Source organism: Dermacentor silvarum, chromosome 1 (assembly GCF_013339745.2).
Source record: "Dermacentor silvarum isolate Dsil-2018 chromosome 1, BIME_Dsil_1.4, whole genome shotgun sequence".
NCBI lineage: Eukaryota > Metazoa > Arthropoda > Arachnida > Ixodida > Ixodidae > Dermacentor > Dermacentor silvarum.
The window spans coordinates 271,405,721-271,426,370 of record NC_051154.1 but is presented as its reverse complement, the minus strand read 5'-3'; the positions used below and the strand labels follow the sequence as shown (position 1 = coordinate 271,426,370).

Genomic DNA, 20,650 nt, shown 5'->3' with positions numbered 1-20,650 from the left:
CTGGCGATAATTTGCAAAAGCAACATTTTAATGTTGTTTTCACTTTAAATTTAATAAAAATCCTGAATCACCATGGGCATAAAACACGAGGCTTTATTACAGTCACGCCACATGACTATAGTGGCTGTATATATATGGCTTTGCTATATATACTAATTTTAGTGACTCACTTTACATGCTCACATTGACCCAGCTTTGTACCTCGTATTTATTCTTGTTTGTTTGTCTAAATTTTTTCCAGGGATGTGTGTAGGTCTCAGGCATGCAGTGGCACAAATTTGTGGTTGCTTTCTAAAGAAAGAATTAAAATTGATTTTATTTATTGATCAACTGACCGCTTGATTGCCTGATTTATTGATTGGGGTTAATGCCCCAAAACAACACCTAGACTATGAGGGACGTCATAGCGAAGGGCTCCAGGTTCATTTTGTTCCCCTCGGTCTTCTATACGTACCTAAATGTACTGTTGGCCACAAAAGCTTACAGGACACACCTTCCACTACAAATGTGAATTTCTGCTCTGTGAAGGCATCATGCTTATGATTTCATGGATCAGTGTGTAGGTCCCAAAAACTGCTACACACTGAAACTTTGAATGCAAAGCTATGTGCCCAGACTGAACAGGAGTTAGCTTCTTCGAAGGTACTGTGTCCCATAAACATTTGTAGCCAAGTGCGTGTAAATATGCTCTCACTTTTGCATAGAAAAGGCCTAGAACAAACAACAGTTTGAAGCCAGTGTTGGTTGCAAGTTTAAGTTCTTGCATTTGCAGCTGCTGAAGGGAAGCGTACTCACTCCTGGCTTTGAGAAGAAGGATTGTGTACCTCCATATTCGGAGTCCATGAGGCAAATCAAACTACGTCGCAAGGTAAGTGATCATTTGGAGATCTACTCCTAATGTTGGCCTTTATCAGCATGCATGCCGTGCTTCCCTCCTTTTGTCACAATCTTTATAAATGTCTGAAGAAAATTGAAAATCGTTCTTGAGATACTCTTGAGGGCTCATGAAGGAGTGAGCTTGAATCACCTTCCCATTTGTGAGCATTTGCCCAGAGAGGCTTTTTTGAACACAGATTCATGCAACACATAGAAAGGAATACAGTGGAACCTGGTTGATACGATCATAACGGGAACCGGAAAATAAAGCATATCATCCGAAAATCGTATCATCGAGTGTGTTATCCGCCCAAATCGTGTTATCGGGAAAAGAAAAAAAAACGTATCATATATTATGCAGAATCGTATCAGCGAGGTTCCACTGTAGTTATTGCACGAGTTTGTACATGTACACCCGTGACCAAAAGTATACAGACCACGGAAGTGCGGGACAAACTGCATCGCCGCGCCACCTTCCAACGCTGTGCTGGCTGTCAAGAGTGGCATCAGGTGCTGGTGCGCATGCACATCCCATCATATCTGCCGGTATGTCATGTTGCTTTTCTGAATGAGCTACGCTGCTTGTTGAATAAACATTCAATGGGCAGCCACTGTGCCACTGTTTCACTGATTGGCTGCGGTATTGCTGGCTTGCGCGTTCTTCGTGCCTTGCATTTATTCAGTTTACACGCCTACCGACTTCTCTTGCTTCTATTGATGACTCGGGCAGAATGCTTACTTCTTCCTGCGGCACGGTGTTGAAGGGTTTCCTATATTTCCTACCGACATGCTGCTGCTACTTTCATAAATTAAGTGTTGGCACACTGTTGCAATCCTTTTGTGCGATGAAGTACTGATTGGAAAACCCTGCAAGCAGCAGCAAAAATTGGTAGCGCTTTCGATAACATAGCCCCTCATAGCTGCAGTAAGAAGCAAGGCATTATGCGCCAGTCATCAACAGGCATGAGAGAAGGCAGTAGGCTGCGGAATAACTGAAGCAATGCGATGCAAGATGGACACACAAGCCATGGCTCTACCGCAGCCACTCAGTGAAATAGCGGCACAGATGTACAGGAGCACAGGTGGCTGCCTGTCGAATGTTTAGATGACGAGCAGCATAGTTTGTTCCGAAAAGCAACATGACATGCCAGCAGATATGATAGGACACACATGTGCACCGTCGCTCATGCGCTAATCACAACAGAAGGCATCGTGCCGGAACATGTCGCGTGGATGCAGTTTGGCATGAACTCCCGTGGTCCGTATACTTTTGCTCCCGGGTGTACCTAGGGATAAAATTACTCTCTGTTCATTTCGTCAAGGTTCAGCAAACTCATCTTGTCACGTGCTTTTCCCGATAAATGCTGTATTAATTTGCAATAATTTGTCTTTCTCAGAACAAGCACAATTTCTCCATCTTTTTAGACAACTTCATTAGTTGCTTTTTTGTTTTGTGAATTGCTTGCACAAGTTTGTAATGGGCCGCAAACCTGTGTACACTGATAAATGTTTACTATCGCACCGCAGTCAAGGAGATCTTTACAGCTTCAATATCTTAAGCACATGCTCGTGAACTTATACCAACTCTGTAGTGCTGTTTTATATGTATCATTTGCACCTGACAGGAGCCACACATTACTTGGATTATACAGGGTGTCCCAACGCTGCACAACTGGCTGCTCGAGGCACTTTGCATGTTCGTATTCGCGGGTTTCTTTCATGCTCAGAAAAACATTTCTATGTAGCACATAGTTAGCAAACAGAAAGCTGTATCGGGAGTTTTTCACGTTGCTCTACAATTTATTTAACACTTTTCGTCTAATTATAATATTTGAGAAGTTGATTAAGGCTAATTATGTAATTAGGCAGAATGCACCCTGTAAATACAGATATATATTCAGTATATATATATATATATTTTTTTTTTGAACTGTCTTGGTAGTACCTCCTCATATTGAAGATCATGCATTCCAAGTGGTGTTTGCTGATCACTATTGACAATCTATTAATCCAAGATCATTTCTTGCCCATTCGTCACAACCTACAGTAGTGCTTCTTTTTGTTTTTATTTTTTATTTTTAACTTCCTTTTTACTGATAGCTGTAGTCTTTCCTTTAGTGTGGAACCAACACAGTTTTTTTGTGCTGTTTCCATTCTAAGTATCATGTACCAGCTAGCCTAATGGCAAGCCCCTTTGAAGTCTTCCCTCTGTCGTTCCTTTTTTTTTTTTTTCTCTCTTGTGCTCTGCATTCAAAAACTAGGCTGCAGTGCTGTTCAACCACCCCCCAACCTTTCCCAGTGAGCTCATGCAAGAATGCTCCTAGCTTGTGGGATGTGGCAGTGGTGGCCAATATAGACCGATCTGATTTAGATAGATGTAACCGGCAGCAGCATATTCATTAAAAGAGACACAAAAGAGGAGTCAGTTTAGACTGTTAAAGTATGCTTGAAAGCTGTATTATTCATTTGGCAAAAAAAAGGGAAGTTGAGTATTCCTGGATAAAAATACCTTTCTTGGCAATGTGCCTTGTTGGTGCATATTGACAGGACGGGAACGGACACAAAATTGACAGGGACAAGGGAGGACACAGGACAGGTGCTCATTTCAACTGCTGTTTATTGAAACCAGCACGGCACTTATCTTCACTGTGTGTATGTCTGACAACCTGGTTTAATGTTTTTTTGTTTTTTTTACTTGCTGGTTTCAGTAAATACAAGTTGTATGGCACACCTGTCCTGTGTCTTCCCTCATCCCTGTCAATGTTGTGCTCGTTGCCACCCTCTAGAGCAGGAGTCTCAAACACACGGCCCACGGAACTCTGAGGTGCAGCCCGCGTGGGTTCACTGAATAGTGCACCCCCTCTTTCCTCTCCAACTGTGCTGCTGCCCGGTTCTGACTTAGCCCAACTCTCAGCATTCCTTTTTACAGTGAGATAGACATAGCAGTTCTCGCATGAAAAAAATACAAACATCGGCAATAGAATAACCAGCACATACAGACCTTTCAAAGTGACAAGGCATAACTAAATGTGACCATGGTCATCCTTCTGCTTGAAAGTAGGTGCAGGTGTGATACGACTTTCCCTCTGCAACATATAAGACAATGAGCGAGAGTGGCAAATGCCAAGAAAAACATGCGCAGAAGGTGCACCCTCGCCTGCGCTTACATAGCAGACCGCTGCTTCCTTAAATCACGTTGCACCTGCACTGACCTATCAGCATGTAGTGTCAACTGTGGCTCCCTCTCACATGTGCTGACTGTTTGGTAAAAATTTCGGTGTAATTGCAGGCAAGCACTGCAAAAGGAGAGTGAGGGAGGTGCACAAAAGGGACAAAAAAGTCGCAGTTTCGCCTGAAACCCAAAGCATCGATTGCGATAGCAAATTAGTGGACAGCTATACAAAGTGAGGATAATAGTTTTATCAGCTGTATAAATATGTAAATCTAACTAAATTAACAAGCATGGTGTCATGCGCACACAAGCAAACATGAACGCATCTCACTCGACCGTGGAAACTGGCTGTCGAAACGCTGGAATGAGTCAGCGCAGCAGCAGCAACGAGCGAATTGAGCTTCGTGCTGGCACACGCATCAACGCGATCTTAGCCACGAAAACACAGGGAGGGCAGACTCTGCCCCGCCGCAGATGGCTTTCAAGATACAGCCGCGCGGGCGGGCGCTCGTGGTGCAGAACGCGCCCCCTCCCCCCGAAGCCTTTTGGCCCGGCGGGCACGCACGGCTTCAGTAAAGCATGGCTCCTCCTCCTGGAGACAGCTATTAGTAGACAGCTATACGAATTAAGGATAGTAGTTTTATTGGCCGTATAAACTTGTAAACATTCCCTAACTAAATTACCGAGCACTGTGTCGCGCGCACAGGTAAACATGAACACATCTCGCTCGATGACCGCGGAAACTCGGGTGTCATCACTCTGGAATGCCGTCTCTCGCTTCACCGCAAACTAAACGTCGAAAGTACAGCGCACATGACTCTACCGGCACTAGTTGCACTTTGCCCACATCGCAGATCGCTTTAAAGATGAGGCCCGCGCGGGCGCTCACTTTGTGTACGTCACAGATTGCTTTCAAGATAGCGCCCGAGCGGCCGCGCCGCAGCCGCTGTTGTCAACAAAATGCTAACGTATTGTCGTCTGGGGAAAATGACAATCCGCTAGACACACTGACTCTGGCGACTGCTTTGAAATTAATGGATCCTTTTCACCTTATCAGAAAAGTTATCAGAACCCACGACAATGACATTGCGATGGCTGTTTTAACGGACTGTGAGACTCGCGTGTAGCGCCTTTGCTTGCCGTGAAGCGTAAGAAATCCAGGCTGACCGACTTCTGAAAATAAAATTTCCGGTAAGCGCAAGCTTGCAGACTTTCTCATAAATATGCAGTGAAATTGTGATAATTCAAAGCACTTCTTGTGATGGGTATATGTGCCGCAAAATGAGTGTTTCGCGATCGGCCGGGCACGCCGCGTGTTGGGTTAGGCGTCGACCGCAATGTACGAAAAATGCTGTAACAGCGGCGCAAAATGCATTCTCTCATGAAGTTGACACTTTATCGACTGCCTTCGGTACGTCTCAACCTTTGCCCCCACGCCATCGCGAAGATTTCCCGGATGATGGTTTCGGTTTTGTTTGCGGCTTTGCCGTTTGGGGGTACGTATATACATACCAATTTCGCGTAAACGAAGTTCCGCCACAACGAAATTCTTCGCGTGTCCTGTGAAATTCGTTGTAGTGGGTCTAGAATGTATTTAAAAGTATTTTTTTCTTGTATCTGGACCATTTTGGCACAGGAAAAGCTGTTGAAACTTGCTAGGCGGAGCCTTTGGCTCTTTTAGAATGCAATGTAGCCATTTTTTTTACTAATAAACAATCAATCGGACACAAGTACGTACTAGATATTGTTAAAATTCATGATGTCACAGTGAGTTAGTGTGTGACCTTCAAGACAGCATTCCCAAGCCAGTGTAAGAGTGGTGATTTTACTATTGTAGAAGTGTACTTTAATAGTACAGCTTAACCCTTTCCCTGCCATAGGGAAAATAGGTGTTTTTTGTATGTTACGGTATATGTTTTTTTTTTCCTGAAGGAACTGCTGCACCCAATATTTAATGTAATACATAAACCGAAAGCAAAATGAATGCACTTTTCAGGCATAAACATTTTATTAATGATATTTATGTCATAAAAATTATATTAATTGTTAAAATAAAGATAAAATTGAACAAAGTTTGTAAAGACACGCTTGTATCTGCTAAGAAAAAAGTGTTATGAAAATTATGCGCTATACAAGATGTATTGCCACCTATTAGGCACAATCTCCAAAAAAATCTAAATTTTTCATTGAACAGGTATTCTGCTACAAAAATTTAACTGCAAGCACTGCACTTGGGCGTGTCGGGCTGCGGCCACCGATGTTCCGGGCTGGTTTGCGTCATCGTCGCTTTCAGACTCAAAGTCCGACCAAAAATCAGAGTCCTCCGACTCGCTGCTATTCGATGTATCAATAAGATCAGCCACAGAGGCAGCGGAATAACGATATCTGCGATCTCCCAAAGCGCGCACGCTGTTTCCAGAGCCGGACATTTTTGCGTTCTGCTTTGACGCTCGCGAAACTTCGAAGCACGTTTAAAGATCACCGCCTGGTGGGAAAAAAGCGAACTGCTTAGAAAACAAAAATATAGTTTCTCCTCTTTGATGTCCGATGGCGCAGTGTGTCCGTGAGCGGCGTTTCAAACCATCGATAGCGGGCGGCCATTTTTTCGTTCTCTTTTGACGATCGCGGAACTTCGGAGCGCGTTTAAAAATCACCACCTCGCGGGAAAAAAGCAAACTGTTTAGAAAACTAAAATATAGTTCTCCTTCACATCGCTGAGCCGTGCTCCCTCAAGGGCTGCAGAAGATAGCGCCAACCTTTCCCTTTCCCTCAAGAACCACTTATCATCATCCTTCACATCCGATAGCGCAGTATGTCCGTGAGTGGTGCGGAAGGTCTCGAAAGCAGTGTTTCGAACCATCGATAGAGTGCTAACCATGCCCAATGGGCGCGGTACGGAAAGAGTTAACCTAATACTATTATTATTTAGTCTGTATACATAAAAATGATCACAGAGAGAAGGAAAGAGTTGATATAAACAAGAAAAAATGTAGATGGATACACTGGAGAACATGCATATGTGTCACACATAGCAGTGCGGTAGATGATCCACCAATTTGCTCCAAATTATCCCACATCGGTGATCAGAATTTCTCAGTATGATTCTGTAATGAGTTTGCAGCTGATAGGTTGTTTACTGAATTGTTTAGGGTGGAAATTATATCTCGAGTATAACAGATATTTTACCTTCAGCTTCCTGCACAGTATAGGGCATGTGTAAAGGACCACGTATGTACAGCCACCCTCAGAATATTTTGGAAACTGAAAATGAGAATAAGGGGGGGGTTCAATTTTCTTGCGACTTCACCACAGAGTGTGAAATGTATGTCAGAATTGTGATGATTGTACAGAGAAATATCAACTCTACCTTTCGGTTGAAGGACCTATGCCTAGGCTGCGATGAAATTCAGATTTTACGTGGATCCCGTGTTCCGAAAACTTTTGATGGGGTACCTTTATATGCGAGTGTATTCTAGTGTCCACTTGGGGTGTTGGTGATGAGTTGGGTTATTTGCAATAGGCAAGTGCAGTACCTAGAAGTTATTGGTTTTCATCCCATCACCGCTTTGAACAAAGGTCCTGTGTGTAAGCCTTGCATTGACAGAGCAACACCTCCCCCTCCCCCATTTTTATATTTCTGTAAATGCACAACTATGAAAAGTTCTTATTTTTCTGTTCTGATAGGTGCATATCTTTTATGAAAAATATTTGATTATTCTTGTTGTGCAACAGATTTCTGCTGAATGCTCGATTAAAGGAGTACTGGCATGACATTTTCAACTTGTCATGTTTTCTTTTTGGCGACAAATGAAGGTCTGAGCCCCCTAAACTAATATGTACTGGTAACTATTAGAGCACCCTAAATAATGTACTATAATATACTTGTTTCTGCAAACGAGTTTTAGTACACAGAAGGTGGATGCTTCATGATGTTGCATCACAGTGGCTCGCTCCATTCTTGTGATTGGCGATTGTTGCTTCTGCCATACGTGAGCACAGCCAGAGGAAGTGCACACAGTGGTCATGTTTATTTTTTTTTTTTATAAGTAATGTCATCGTACCCAGCCCTGTTGTTACAAAGCATCAGCAACCTGCTCAGTGTCATGGTAATAAGATGCCAGTTCCGGCATTTCAAGACCAACTTTAATATAGTACTGAATTAAAATATCTGTGTTTCACAACCTACATGCAGTACAGTCGACTCCCGTTAATTGTACCCTTGTGGAACCACAAAATTGAGTGAAATTATCCTAAAGGTTTAAATAAGAAATGGTGGCAAAATGAACGAATTCAAATCTTTTTTATTGCTTGAACTAGTCTGTAATGTCTTTTTGCTTCTTCCTCTTAAAGTGCAAATCAACTAGCATGTGGTGAAGAGTGCTGACATTTTTAAACGCTGTCTCAGCATTGGACTGAAACATTGTTGACTGTGTCGTCATCAATGAGTGGCCCACAAACCTCAACACTGTTGTCGGCACTAACAAATTTCTCAAAAGAAGTAGCACCTTCTGCTGAATTCCTTGTTTTCAAGGTTTTAGCAATCGCTACATACATAGGGTGCACCAGGGGGTGTCGGTGCGGGTTGAATTAGTCAAAGTGGTATGCTTTTGTATTCGAGCTAAACGAGTTTTCCTTCCATAGCAAAGCATGGTTTCCTGCTGGGACGTTTTGGTGCATTTGAATTAAGCGAAAAGTTTAATTAACCCAGGTTGAATTACTGGGAGTCGACTGTACTTTCTGAAGTCATCCTGTCACATGCAAGAAGCTGGTCGAGTTTATGCATCATAGAAAATATTTCTCCATACTCCATTAGCTGAGGCTTTGTTACTGTCTTCCATAGGTTTCTATGGCCACTACATTTCATTCATCTTTCCTGAAGCTGCAAATTTGAGGGGGAGGGGAATTGGAATTCGAACTTTTTCACCGTATTTTTCCAACCACAGATCCTTGTTGTTTCTGCAGGAGGAACGCAGCAAAACAAAAGGCCCGGGTTGGTTTGGCTTGCCTGCTCCTGAAATGACTGATGAACTGAAGCATGACCTGGAGGTTCTTCGCATGAGACATGTGCTTGACCCGAAGCGCTTCTACAAGAAAAATGACCTGAAGGACTTGCCCAAGTATTTCCAGGTATGCCAACACTTTGGGGCTTTGTCTCACTTATGGCTGTCTAACATTCTGGGTTATAGCGTTACAGTAAGCTGTGCAAATGTACACCAATTATCTCTTAGTTTCATTTAGCCATTCAAACATTTAGGATCAGATTTTCTTTTTGCTTCTCTTAAGGGGTGCCTGGCTCTGAGAGTAAAATTTTTTTTTCACTGATCTTGACGAAATTATGCATACTTGTTTAGCTTTTCCTGCTGATTTCAAATGTTAATTTTCTTTGCAGATCAGTTATTCCACGAGTTAATTAAATTAATTACAAATATACTATTGTTTCAGACCTCTCCTGTGAGAAAAATTTTTGTGCATGGGTCAACAGCTCAAAAGGGGAAGAATGCAATAATGCTAGCGTTTTTAAACATTGGTCAATATAAGTGCCATTATAATACATTGAAGTTCACTTTCTGCAATGTAGGAACAATGCGGCAGGAAATAGAGCAAAATAATTTACATTTAAATCAAGAATTTTAAAACCTGCTTGCATTATAGCCAGTAGCGCGCACCCAGGATCTCTGCTGGAGGGGGGGGGGGGGGAGGGAGGGTAAATTGTTGAGAGGGGGGAAGCAAGCACTGTGCATAATATGCAATTTCCCTAAAATGCCTAATAATTATAATAATGACACCAAGCATGATGACGATGTTCATTTCTGCAGCGTTTTACTCACAGTAATTTAAGAGTGAATGAATAAATACAAGACAGTGATAGTGTTTTTGTTAATCAGGAAAATTCGACCTCAAGCTACCTTCTGAATTGTAATGACAATGTGAACATAGCACTGAAGGTACACGTTGGACTGGTGGGGCTGGACAACATTACTAGATTACCTCTTTCAGTTTCCAAACTCCGGCGGCATGCAGCGGCAAAACGTGGCCCCTTTCGGTTCCCGCTCGCGAGGTGGCGCTTCCGACGCTGTTGGCCCGGTCGCATCATGGTTACGGAGCCTGCGCGCTGCGTTAAACGCAATTTACGCAGTTAATTTTGTGTAAGGGGAGTTATTTCCGAGATTGTGAGCAAACGTTATTTCAATTGTGCAACTAGAGTATCGTTTCAAGCCACTAGAGCCATTCCACACGGCAGAGAGGTGACTGAGATGCCTCAATCTAGCTAGTGCTATGCGGGACTCAGCCATTCAGCTGTGAAGGTTAATCGGGTTCAGTTCTTTTTAATTCAGTTCTATATAAGATTACGTGTTTACGGTGGGTCAGGGAACATAATTATCTGATGCCGCCGAAAATATTGAAACCTAGAACCACTCGTTTGTTCGAGAACACTCAATGCCAGGATACGCATTTTTTAAAGCAAGATACCGAAGTACTTCAGTAAGAGCTCGCCGTTTTTAAGGCTATAAAACGCGAAAGACGACGAGAACAACAGAAGTCAAATTGAAAACAATTTATGAAGGCGAAAACCGTAGATGGCTCGTGGGCCGTAAAATCCGACGTCCGGTGTTACGGCACCTAAATTCATGGTACCACCAACAAAGGTCGTGGTTTCGAGTGCCTTAGTTAACTCTACCTTAATTCACATAGAGTGCATAAAGCACTCGAACCCACAACGTTTGGTATTACTTAAGGCAAAGTTAATTAAGACACAGTTAATTAGGATATAGTTAATCATGGCACCCAGACCCACGACCGTTGGTGGGAGTCGAATCCTCAACTGTTGGTGTTAATTAAAGCGAAGTTAATGAAGATGCATATAATCAAGATATAGTTAATTAAGACACTTCTCCGCAACAGCGGCACCTCTGTGTTCGGGGTTGATAGCAGATGTCGGCTCGATGACCGGTTCTTCTGCAGTTGTAGCACGTTTCCACTCTCTCCCTGAAGGGAAAGCAGTTGAAGGGCATACACTGGAATTTGACGATTCTCGGGAGCTTTGTGCTGGCAAAGGTGATCACCATGGCCCTGGATTGTCCCATTCGCCTCGCAGATAGAATCTGGAGTTTCGGGTTCTCGATTGTGCATAGTTCGATGATCTCTTCCGCCGACTCGTCTCCCAACGTTCCATAGATGACTCCGCGTACGGCGTTGTCGGGAGCCGGGAGTTAGGCCATGACTGGGTGATCTGCATCGTTGATGCGGATACCGGGGAGGTTCAGGTAGAGTTGGGCGCGTTCGTCACTCGGGGTACTGATGGTAAAAGTGTTGTTGTACGGGTTAATCCGTAGCTGGTCTTCGTTCCTGATCACCGGCATCAGGAGATTCAGTTGCGCGCACACCGTCGCCAGCAGTGTGCCGGGGGGAATAGTGCGTAAATTTAAATTACGCGGTCTGACGACAATCTTGGGGTCGTAACGTGGGAGGCGTGCGATGGGTGGCCTCATCTGTATCTCGGTTGTCTTTTTCCGACTGATGGCGTACTTGCCGTTGTTGTGTGCCTTGTCAGCGGGCGAACTCGCTGAGTCGGTCTATTGCAAGAGCGCCTTGAGGGCACGGCGCTCGCGTTGGTAGAATTCTTCATGCCTCTTGCTGACGATTGTATTCTATTCGGCCCCTTGAAGGACCGCCGGCGCGATCGTTTCCCCTTCTGCGGTGTATGGCATGATGTGCGCGAAGCTCGGCAGAGTCCTGGCACGTTCGGCAGAGTCCTGGCACATTCGGCAGACGCCAGGCGCGTTCGGCACGCACGGACGCTCCCTCCGCGACCGCCGGCGAAAGCCGGCGTTCCTACACGAGGTTGGAGCAAGAAGTCCCGTAAAATTGGCAAAAAGGTGGTCCTACCTGGCGAGACCGATATTCACAGATGCAGAACACTTAGCGGAATCCGATGTGCACACTTTGGATCACGTATCCAGGCTTGTAACACCAAGCATAGGCAACATTGTCGGAGCACGACGCGGACACGTCCACACTGCTCGGCGACCGGAGCCTCTCTCCTCACAAGTTGCAGCAGGAGCACACGCCGCACGAGCTGCGTCGATAGATCTCGCTGGGACTCACAGGGATAGTGATCACTACACAACACAGTTGAAGGCAACGAGAAACACTCGGCACGGGGCCAAGACTGTGTTTTCTCACATTCAGGACACGTCACAGTCACAAACGATATATATGCAGTTGCGATAATCAATGGTGGTCAACCGTAGTCGCACATTACGTTGAAAAGCTGTTCTTGCCTTGATTTGAAGTGAGCAAGTCAGGCTGCGTCACACGATCCGCAAGAAGCACAGCTCGGGCGCAAGGACGCCGAACGTGGTTGCGAATGTAACAAGTTGCAGCGGGAGCGAACGCCGCACGAGCTGCGTTGGTAGATCTCACTGGTACTCACAGGGATAGTGATCACTACACAACACAGTTGAGGCAACGAGAAACACTCGGCACGGGGCCAAGACTGCGTTGACTTCGCCAGAGCAGTTGCAAAAAGACAGGCGCACCGCCAACACCCGCTGAAACCACCCGTTGCGACCCACCGTCAGACCCAACGAGACCGGTCAAACAGCGACGAGTGCGCCCTCGCTCGAGCGGAACATGCAAGGGTGACACCCGCGCCGCCGGAGTTTGCAAACTGAAAGAGGTAATCTAGTAACGCTGGGGCTGGACGCGTGGGGGGGATTAACTCGGCCTCAGGGGGGGTTACAAAACTCGAAACCCTCCCCCCGTCGGTGCGCCACTGATTATAGCACTTCAGGGTTGTTTGTTTCCAGGTTTTATATTTTTTAAATTCAGGGGGTAAAAATCGGGTGTTCTTTTTCAAGCTGATAATGGGGGAGAAATCGGGTTTTTTGTAGAACCATTTCAAAATTTGGGTTTTTTCAAGTTAAATTTACAAATCTACCAAGTACTACATTACATTCGAGCTTTTTCTTTTTTGTTTTATCTTAAGGAATCACAAGCTCCTTAACGCTCAAGCATTAAAACTTGGGATCTGTTTCACGCTGGTAATCGGGGGACATCAGGGTTTTCTAGCAAATACAGTAAAACCTCGATAATTCGAAGGTCGCCAGACCACGAAAATTCTTCAAATTAAGTGGATTTTCGAATTAACCGAAATTAATTTTAAAAAACAAGAAAGAACTTGCCGCAAAAAGAAACCACCTTTATTTTCCATGTCCGAGAAAGATTACTCGAAGTAATCACTGATGCGGGATTACTTGGCGCGGTAGTTCGCCGCCCCTAGTGTCATGCTCTCCAGCTGGCTTACAGCACGTAGCATACAAATTTCACCCGCACTGCACTCAACAAAGTTGCGGACGATGTTCACGGAATCGATAACTGCCACGAAAGCGGGCGTGAGGGTGTTTGACTCCAAAAGTTTGGACTTGCTGGATATTCCGGACTTCAAAAATGCACCGTCAGGATTGAGTTCATGCATTTTCGCACCCAATTTTTCGGACAAATTGAGACGCCAAAGTTCGATTTTCCGGACTAAATCACTCCGAGCCACACTACCCAATCTTGGAGACCGCCATGTTGGATTTTGCACTTGCTTGGATTCCAGTGGTTCGCTATAGCCTCCAAGATTGGAAGGCGCGCGCTATCAATAGAAAGCTCGCGCCATCCTCCTGTCTCGGAGGCCATGGCCGCTCTTCCTTGGCTGACAAAACGCTTCAGAGTACTGCACTTTTTCCTTTTCCTTTCTAGTATATGCGCTCAGCACTATCATAACCATTTATTGTGGGATGTTTTTTTATGGCCGCGCGCCCGCCGTATGTGCGAGTGACAGCGCACGGGGGACGCGCGCTCTCATGGAGAGCGAACGCACGGCGGAGTGTAAATGCGACTTCCTCCCTCACACGAAAGGCCGTGGAGGGGGGGGGGGGGCGACTTCTACTCTGCTAACTGTGTACTTAGTGCCGGAGCGGGTTCTCGCCCGCACCGTATCTTGAAAGCGATCTCCAGACGGCCCTGACCTTTGTATCCGCCATGCTCTCGCCGCTCAGTTTCCGTTGAAGCGATAGACCGCACGAACCTTCGCTCGCTGCGGCGGCCGCGCTCGTGCGCACCGACTCCACGCTTGTTGATTCAGCGAGTTTTTTTTTTTAATCTCTAAAGTTTCGGTTACTATTTTGAATGCAGCATGTACATTGAGCAGGTGTCTCGGAGACCCATGTCTCAGTGATCGGCGCTACATCCTGTGCCTTCGTGAGAGCTAAGCGGTGCGAAGCTCGTTTCTTGGTTCTCCATGGCGAACTCAGTTGGCGGAGATCGCCAACGCGTTGACGTTCGTGTCGACTGTACACGGAGACGACGTCACTGCTGCGCAAACCCAAGCAAGTCAATCCCCTCCAAGCGTAGTATGAGGCAGGGCATTATTAGTTTTTTTTTTTTTTTGAGCCGCACTAATAATTTTCTCTTTTTTTTCGGCCTAACGAGTTTTTCGGACTATTTTTCAGTCCCCATGAGCTCGGAAAATCGGTTGGCGACTGTACGGAGCACCCTAACCTAACCGCCGCACATTGCTACCAGCCAGAAACTTCGAATTATCCGAATAGAGCCACGCTGGCCATTCAAATTATCCGGTAGAATTTGCATTGAGAATGACGGGACCGCTCAAATTCTTCGAATTAACTGAGTTCGAATTATCGAGGTTTTACTGTACTCCGAAGTTCGGAGTTTGCTTGGAAATTAATAAGTAATTATGACAGTTAAACAGCATTCAAGCAGATGAAACATTTTATTCATGAAAAGCTGGTCATCGATTTTTTACACATCCTTGTTATACATTATAAACTGCATGCGCAACATGTTAGTCTCCATCCGCGACCTGTTCGATATTTGAAAACATCTCAGCTGAGAGAAAGTTCTCTCGACATCACAGCTTCCATTAGGTAGGCACAACAATGTCAGTGCAGGATTTGCCATCCTGGGGTAGCGAGCAGTAGAGTCATGCCAGTACTCAATGAGTTCGACAGCTGTGTTAGTGGGGCTTGCTTCCAGCAAGTACTGGTTAAACTCATTGTGAAGTGACTCCATGTCGTCGGGCACGGAAATGAAGAAGTCGGTAGTCATCAAGTGACTGGCTCAGCAGACGTTTCTGGAATGGATCCAAGACGGCTAACAATTTCCATAACGTTAGCTGGTTTTCGTGTTTGTCTGAGACGTTCTCTTTAACAGTGCAGTGCCATTGTGTATAGTAGCACAGAAGAGTGTTGATGGTAAGCACTCCAGTGATGCCTGGGGTTACTAACTCAGAGTTGGGCGCACTCGTTGGGCAGTTCGTTGAGAGCCGTGTAGCATTCACAGTGCTGCACACAGCTTGTGAAATGAAGTCTATAGGTCACTGGAGTTCACTAAAGCCAGCAGGATCTAACTCCGTTGTCCCGGGGCAGGGTAGCTTGCGCTGTGTGTACTGTAAACTCCGTGCAGTGTTAAAAAAGAAAAAGAAGAAAAAAAGTTGGTATGTGGTTTTGGGGGGGGGGGGGGGAATTTGGGGAGAAATCGGGTTTAACTAGATTTTTCTGAAACATGTTTGGGGTGTAAAAAATCGGGTAAAATCGGGTTTTACCCGAAGACGAACAACCCTACCGTATTTACACGATTGTAAGTCGACTCGAATGTAGGTCGACCCCCCCAAAATTGCATGTCTCAAGAAAAAAAAAAATTGGGGGGGGGGGAGAAAAACCACGCGAGTGCATTTCACACAAGGGATATTTATTGATGGGGTTGGTAAGACTACTCATCGTCACTAGAGTTGACCTCACTGGTACTGCTGCCGTCATAGCTGCTGCGGTCCCAGGACGCAGCACGTCGTCATCAAAAGTGAGTCCACACTTCGCGAACGACCGCACCACGACATCGCGCGGTACAGCCCCCCACGCAGAGCGGACCCACCCGCACACAGTAGCCAGACTTGCGTCCCGCTGAGCAGTTGTTAGTTTCCTCAACATGGAGGATAGCAGCCCGTTTGAACGCTGCTGAGAACGAGCGCCGAAAGTTCTTGGCACTCATGACAGGCGCCACGATTCAGCAGAACAGCAGAAGTGACAGATGCGAGCGGCCGTCGAAAACAATCGTATCTCAAAGAAAAGCTCTTCCGCCAACTACTAATACTCCCCAAACGACGGCTCTTCCACCAACTACCAATACCCCCATAACGGCGGCTCTTCTGCCAGCTACCAATACCCCCCAAACGGCGGCTCTTCTGCCATCTACCAATACCCCCTAAACGGCGGCTCTTCCATGATCGATGCTCCCACAAGAGCCGTGCGCTCGTGGTGCGCGCAATCAAAGTGTATGCAATACAGTAAATTATTACGCTACGCTTCTGCCGTAACCATAAAAACGTAGGTGCAAAGTTGTAACCACGCCGTAGCACCCCTGATTTCTCGTTTCTCTTGCCGTTACTAGCGGTACACGGTTCGGTTTCGATTCTAAGTCGACCCCCCAACATTGGATTGCCAAATTTGAAAAAATGGGTCGATCTACAATCGTGTAAGTACGGTATCTTACTTGCAAATTTCGATTACAAAAAAATTTTATCTACTTGGGGTGCTTATATATCAATGTGGGCAGATAGCAAGTAGTAAAAAAATAATTGCAAGAAAACTTCAAGAACTCAAGATAGGAGGGGCACGGATTTATACAGTGAATTTTGTTATTATTTTACCAAAATATTGATTCTTGAAGCAAGATAGTTTACAGAATAGTTCAAAAAGCGTTATACATTTTGAAAATGTCAGTTATAAAATTCAATTTGTTTTACAATTTTTGGCCTCCTACGACCAGTCCAACCCCTTAGACTACTTATGTCATGGCTGACAAAGTACCCATGTCCTATTAACCATGTTTACTCAAAGCAATGTATGCTTTCTTTCTTCAAGAAATGGACTAATATTGATGTATTTGTTAGAATTCTGTACGGAAAATGAAGCTCCACTTGTCGCTTCCTATTGTCATTGGCATCAAGCCTGCCCTGCAGAGTGTTTTTTGAAGTTCTGCTTACACAGTACACACTGTACAGTTGCTGGGTAAGATCTCTGCATGTATTGAACACAAGAGCAGTGTGTATCAACAAAAAGGGCATGTAGCATGGCTATGGCTAGTACGGCAGTATGTACGGAAGTATGGCATGCTTTCTGAAACTAGCTTGTTGACGAAAATAAAGTGCCTTATTGATTTAATTATAGACACCACAACAGGTTATTTATTTGAGCAGGGGTTAAGGGCTGTCATCAATTACTTACCGCAGTGCTAAGCCTTTCGATAGCCTGGCTGTGGCAGGCCCTCCGGTTTGGACTGGCATATTTATAAATGACCCACTCTAGCCTTTTGACACCAATGCACATGATTTACATGCAGAGGCTTGCCATGCTTGCACACGATTCACACTAGCAGAGAGAAAATACAGCTGAACCTCGTTATATCAAAACATGCAACAATTGAGAAATAGTTCAATACAGTGAAATCTTGGTGATACAAATTTCATGGGGTCGCGTGGAATACTATTTATATCAACCAAAATTCGTATCGTCAAAACATACACAAAATCAAGAAAAAATTTATTTATTTGCGGCAGAAAAAATTGCCAATATTCATCTGCATTTTCTTCTTGCCCAAATCGTCAGCGATTGCCTTCTGGAAGGCGTAAAAGTGTATGCACGGGACCTCGCGAATGTTTTCGCATGCCACTGGATGCCTCAGCACATCGAGTACAAGGAGCGTTTTGGCCGTCGGAGGCTGCCCGTCGTGGCTGCTGCTGCGGTCCTCATCTTCTTTCTCGCTGGTCAAAGCATCAGGCTGTGATGTGGAAAGCTCTTTGGCAATGTCCTCCACAGTACGCAAACCACAAGTCACAAGGTCCTCATTGGCAGTGACAAAATTGTCCTCAGTGCAAGTACCGTATTTACTCTAATCTAGGCCGACTCCGATTCTAAGCCGACCCCCTAAAGTCCAAAGTCAGAAAAAAAAAAAAAACTTGCCTCAAATGTGGGCCGAACAAAAAGGCAAGGACAGGGTTCACAAAATGAAAACAGCATTTATTGAATATGAACGTGCCGAGCTCATTCTACGTCATTATCGCTGCTAGCCTTGTCGCTATCTTCCTTATTTCTGCCATTTTCAAACAATGCACTATATTCAGTACCATCAAGCGTATTAGAGATGCTGCACTTTTTGAAGGAGTGCACGATCAAAGTTCCTGGGTAAATGTCATCCTCCTTGCGGCACGCGCTAAAAGCATTTCCCGTTGCCGCCTCCAACGAAGGACGTTTTTCTCATTGATGCCAAAGTCCTGCCCGGCTTGAACGTTTGACGATGCCTCTGTGGCTAGCACAACTGTTCGTTAGAAAGCGGTACTATAGTAGCATTGCCTGTTTGGTGCCATTATGATACCGCCACGCTGCACGCTGATGCATCATTGCCCCCTCCAATGACGGACGTTTTTCTTATCGATGCCGAAGTCCCGCCCAGATTGAACGTTTGACGATGCCTCTGCGGCTAGGACAACTGTTCGTTAGAAAGCGGTACTATAGTGGCATCGCCTGTTATCGGCCTACATTTGAATAAATACAGTAACTCCGAGCTCGCTCTAATCTTCAATTCCAACTGCTGGCTTTTGCATATGGTCTTCAGATGGCTTGCCAAAGCTGCATTTCGCAAAACAGTTAGAGATCGTAGTCGGCGAGACGCGATCCCAACTCGTTGCGATGAAGTGTTTCGCATCTAAGATGCTGATGTTCAGCTCCATATATTTCTGCTCCAATTTTGCTAGCAGAAGACGCACCAAGAGGCTCTTAAAATGATGCTTGGTGTTTCGAATGATGCCCGCGTCCAACGGTTGTATGTGGCTCGTCGTATTTGTAGGCAAAAAAAATGAGTTCTACATTTCAGAGGGTGGGCATCCTTCGGGTGGGCGGCGCACTGATCCGAGATCAAACAGATCTTTCTGCTTTGGCTGCCCATTTTGCAGTCAAGGTAAGTAAAAAATTCTGGGAACAAGGCGGATGTGATCCAGGCCTTCCGGTTGGCCTTGTAAATGCAAGGCAATGTGGCTTCTGGTAGTGGCCAATAATTGTCAGCTTACCTTTTCAGAATCGTCAGAATTGCAGCAAAACAAAACCGTAATCCGCTGCTTACTCTTTTAGCCACCTTGGCATGCTTCGCCTTTTAAACATAGGCCCTTGTCAGGCTGCAAGTTATAAAAGGATCGGCTTCATCCACGTTGAACACATCACGTGGCTCGTATCCAGCGATGAGTGTAGGCAGGGTGGTCCCCTTCCAGTCGTTCACGGCAACCTCGTCCACTTTCCTTCCTTCCCCACTCACAGACTTGTGGATGAGTACTTGTCTTGGTGGACCCAACCACCGGAGGCTTGGAACTTCCTCAACACGCAAAAGCGCGATGTCTTCGGCCTTCTCGCGCAGCACCTTGCTGTCGATGTTCACTCCCGCCGCCGCCACCTCTTTCAACCACGTTAACAAAACTTCTTCGAGCTGCACGTGATTGGCAGTTTTTGCTTGTTTACCGTTGACGCTGAATTGTTGCACATTTTTTATTATGTGGTCACGCTGACCGACAATCGAGCACAGAGTGGACGGTGCTAAACCTTACTCCTTGGCAAGGTCAGTCTGTTTTCTTTTCGAATCTTTATACGCCTTATGCAGGATTTCTAACTTTTCCTTGAATGACAGAGGCTTTTGCCTTTGCAACATGCTGGCAATGAACAGATGAAACTCCCAAGACGAGCAAATGGCGTGCAAGCGCTTCAAATGAACTGCTATAAAACAAAAAAGAAACTGAGGGTCGGCCCCACACGGCACTGGGGGAAGCGCGTGCCTGCCCCACCCCACAGAGAACAAACCGGCGGGCTGTCAAAGGCTGGCTGGCTGACATGCTCTCCCACACTTCCTACCTTCCTCCCCTTTTGCGCGCAAGCATGGTCTGGTCGGCTCAACAGGGGTACCAATGAGAGATTGCGCAGCTGCGTGACGTGTTTGTATGATCCGCAGCGGCACGGCAACGTGTTTGGAGCAGCCGATGTTTTCTGTATTGTAAGCAATGTATTTTGGCCGGGGAATGTTTCGAATTCGTGTCACACCGAAATTCGTTCCACCCCTGATGGTATCACCGGGGTTTTACTGTATACAGTCAAACCCGCATATATCGAACTCACAAAAAAACTGGAATTAGTTCGATATATCAAGTAATTCGATATATAACATTTAAAGAATTTGACAATGTACAAAACGCACCTCAATTAAAAGAGTGTTCTTTACTTTCTAAACACATGTACGGCGGGCATATTAGCGCGAGAAATAGTCGCCGATCTTCTGCTTTTTCATTTTCAAAGCATTGTTCAGCATACACTTTTCAACGTTGTCGAGTAACTCGGAAAAGCTGAGCCCACAGCCTTCTCTGGACGCACAGTGGCAGCGAACAACGCTCAGCACATTAAGTGCATCAGAACATGTGGAACTCGTTGGGACCTCGCAGTTACTGTTGCCAGCGAGATCCCTAGCCAGATCAGCAACGATGTCTTCGTCAACGAGCTCTCCAGT

At 45.4% G+C, this 20,650-nt stretch overlaps 1 protein-coding gene across 1 annotated transcript in view; it reads left to right on the top strand.

The window, feature by feature from the left end:
* The window catches only part of LOC119437159 (deoxynucleotidyltransferase terminal-interacting protein 2), a 43,972-nt gene that overhangs the window by 6,842 nt on the left and 16,480 nt on the right, over nt 1–20,650 (top strand). Inside the window, exons 4-5 of the mRNA XM_037704231.2 lie at nt 773–868; nt 9,011–9,175. Of these exons, the coding sequence (XP_037560159.1) occupies nt 773–868; nt 9,011–9,175 (261 nt within the window). The remainder of the gene's footprint in view (nt 1–772; nt 869–9,010; nt 9,176–20,650) is intronic.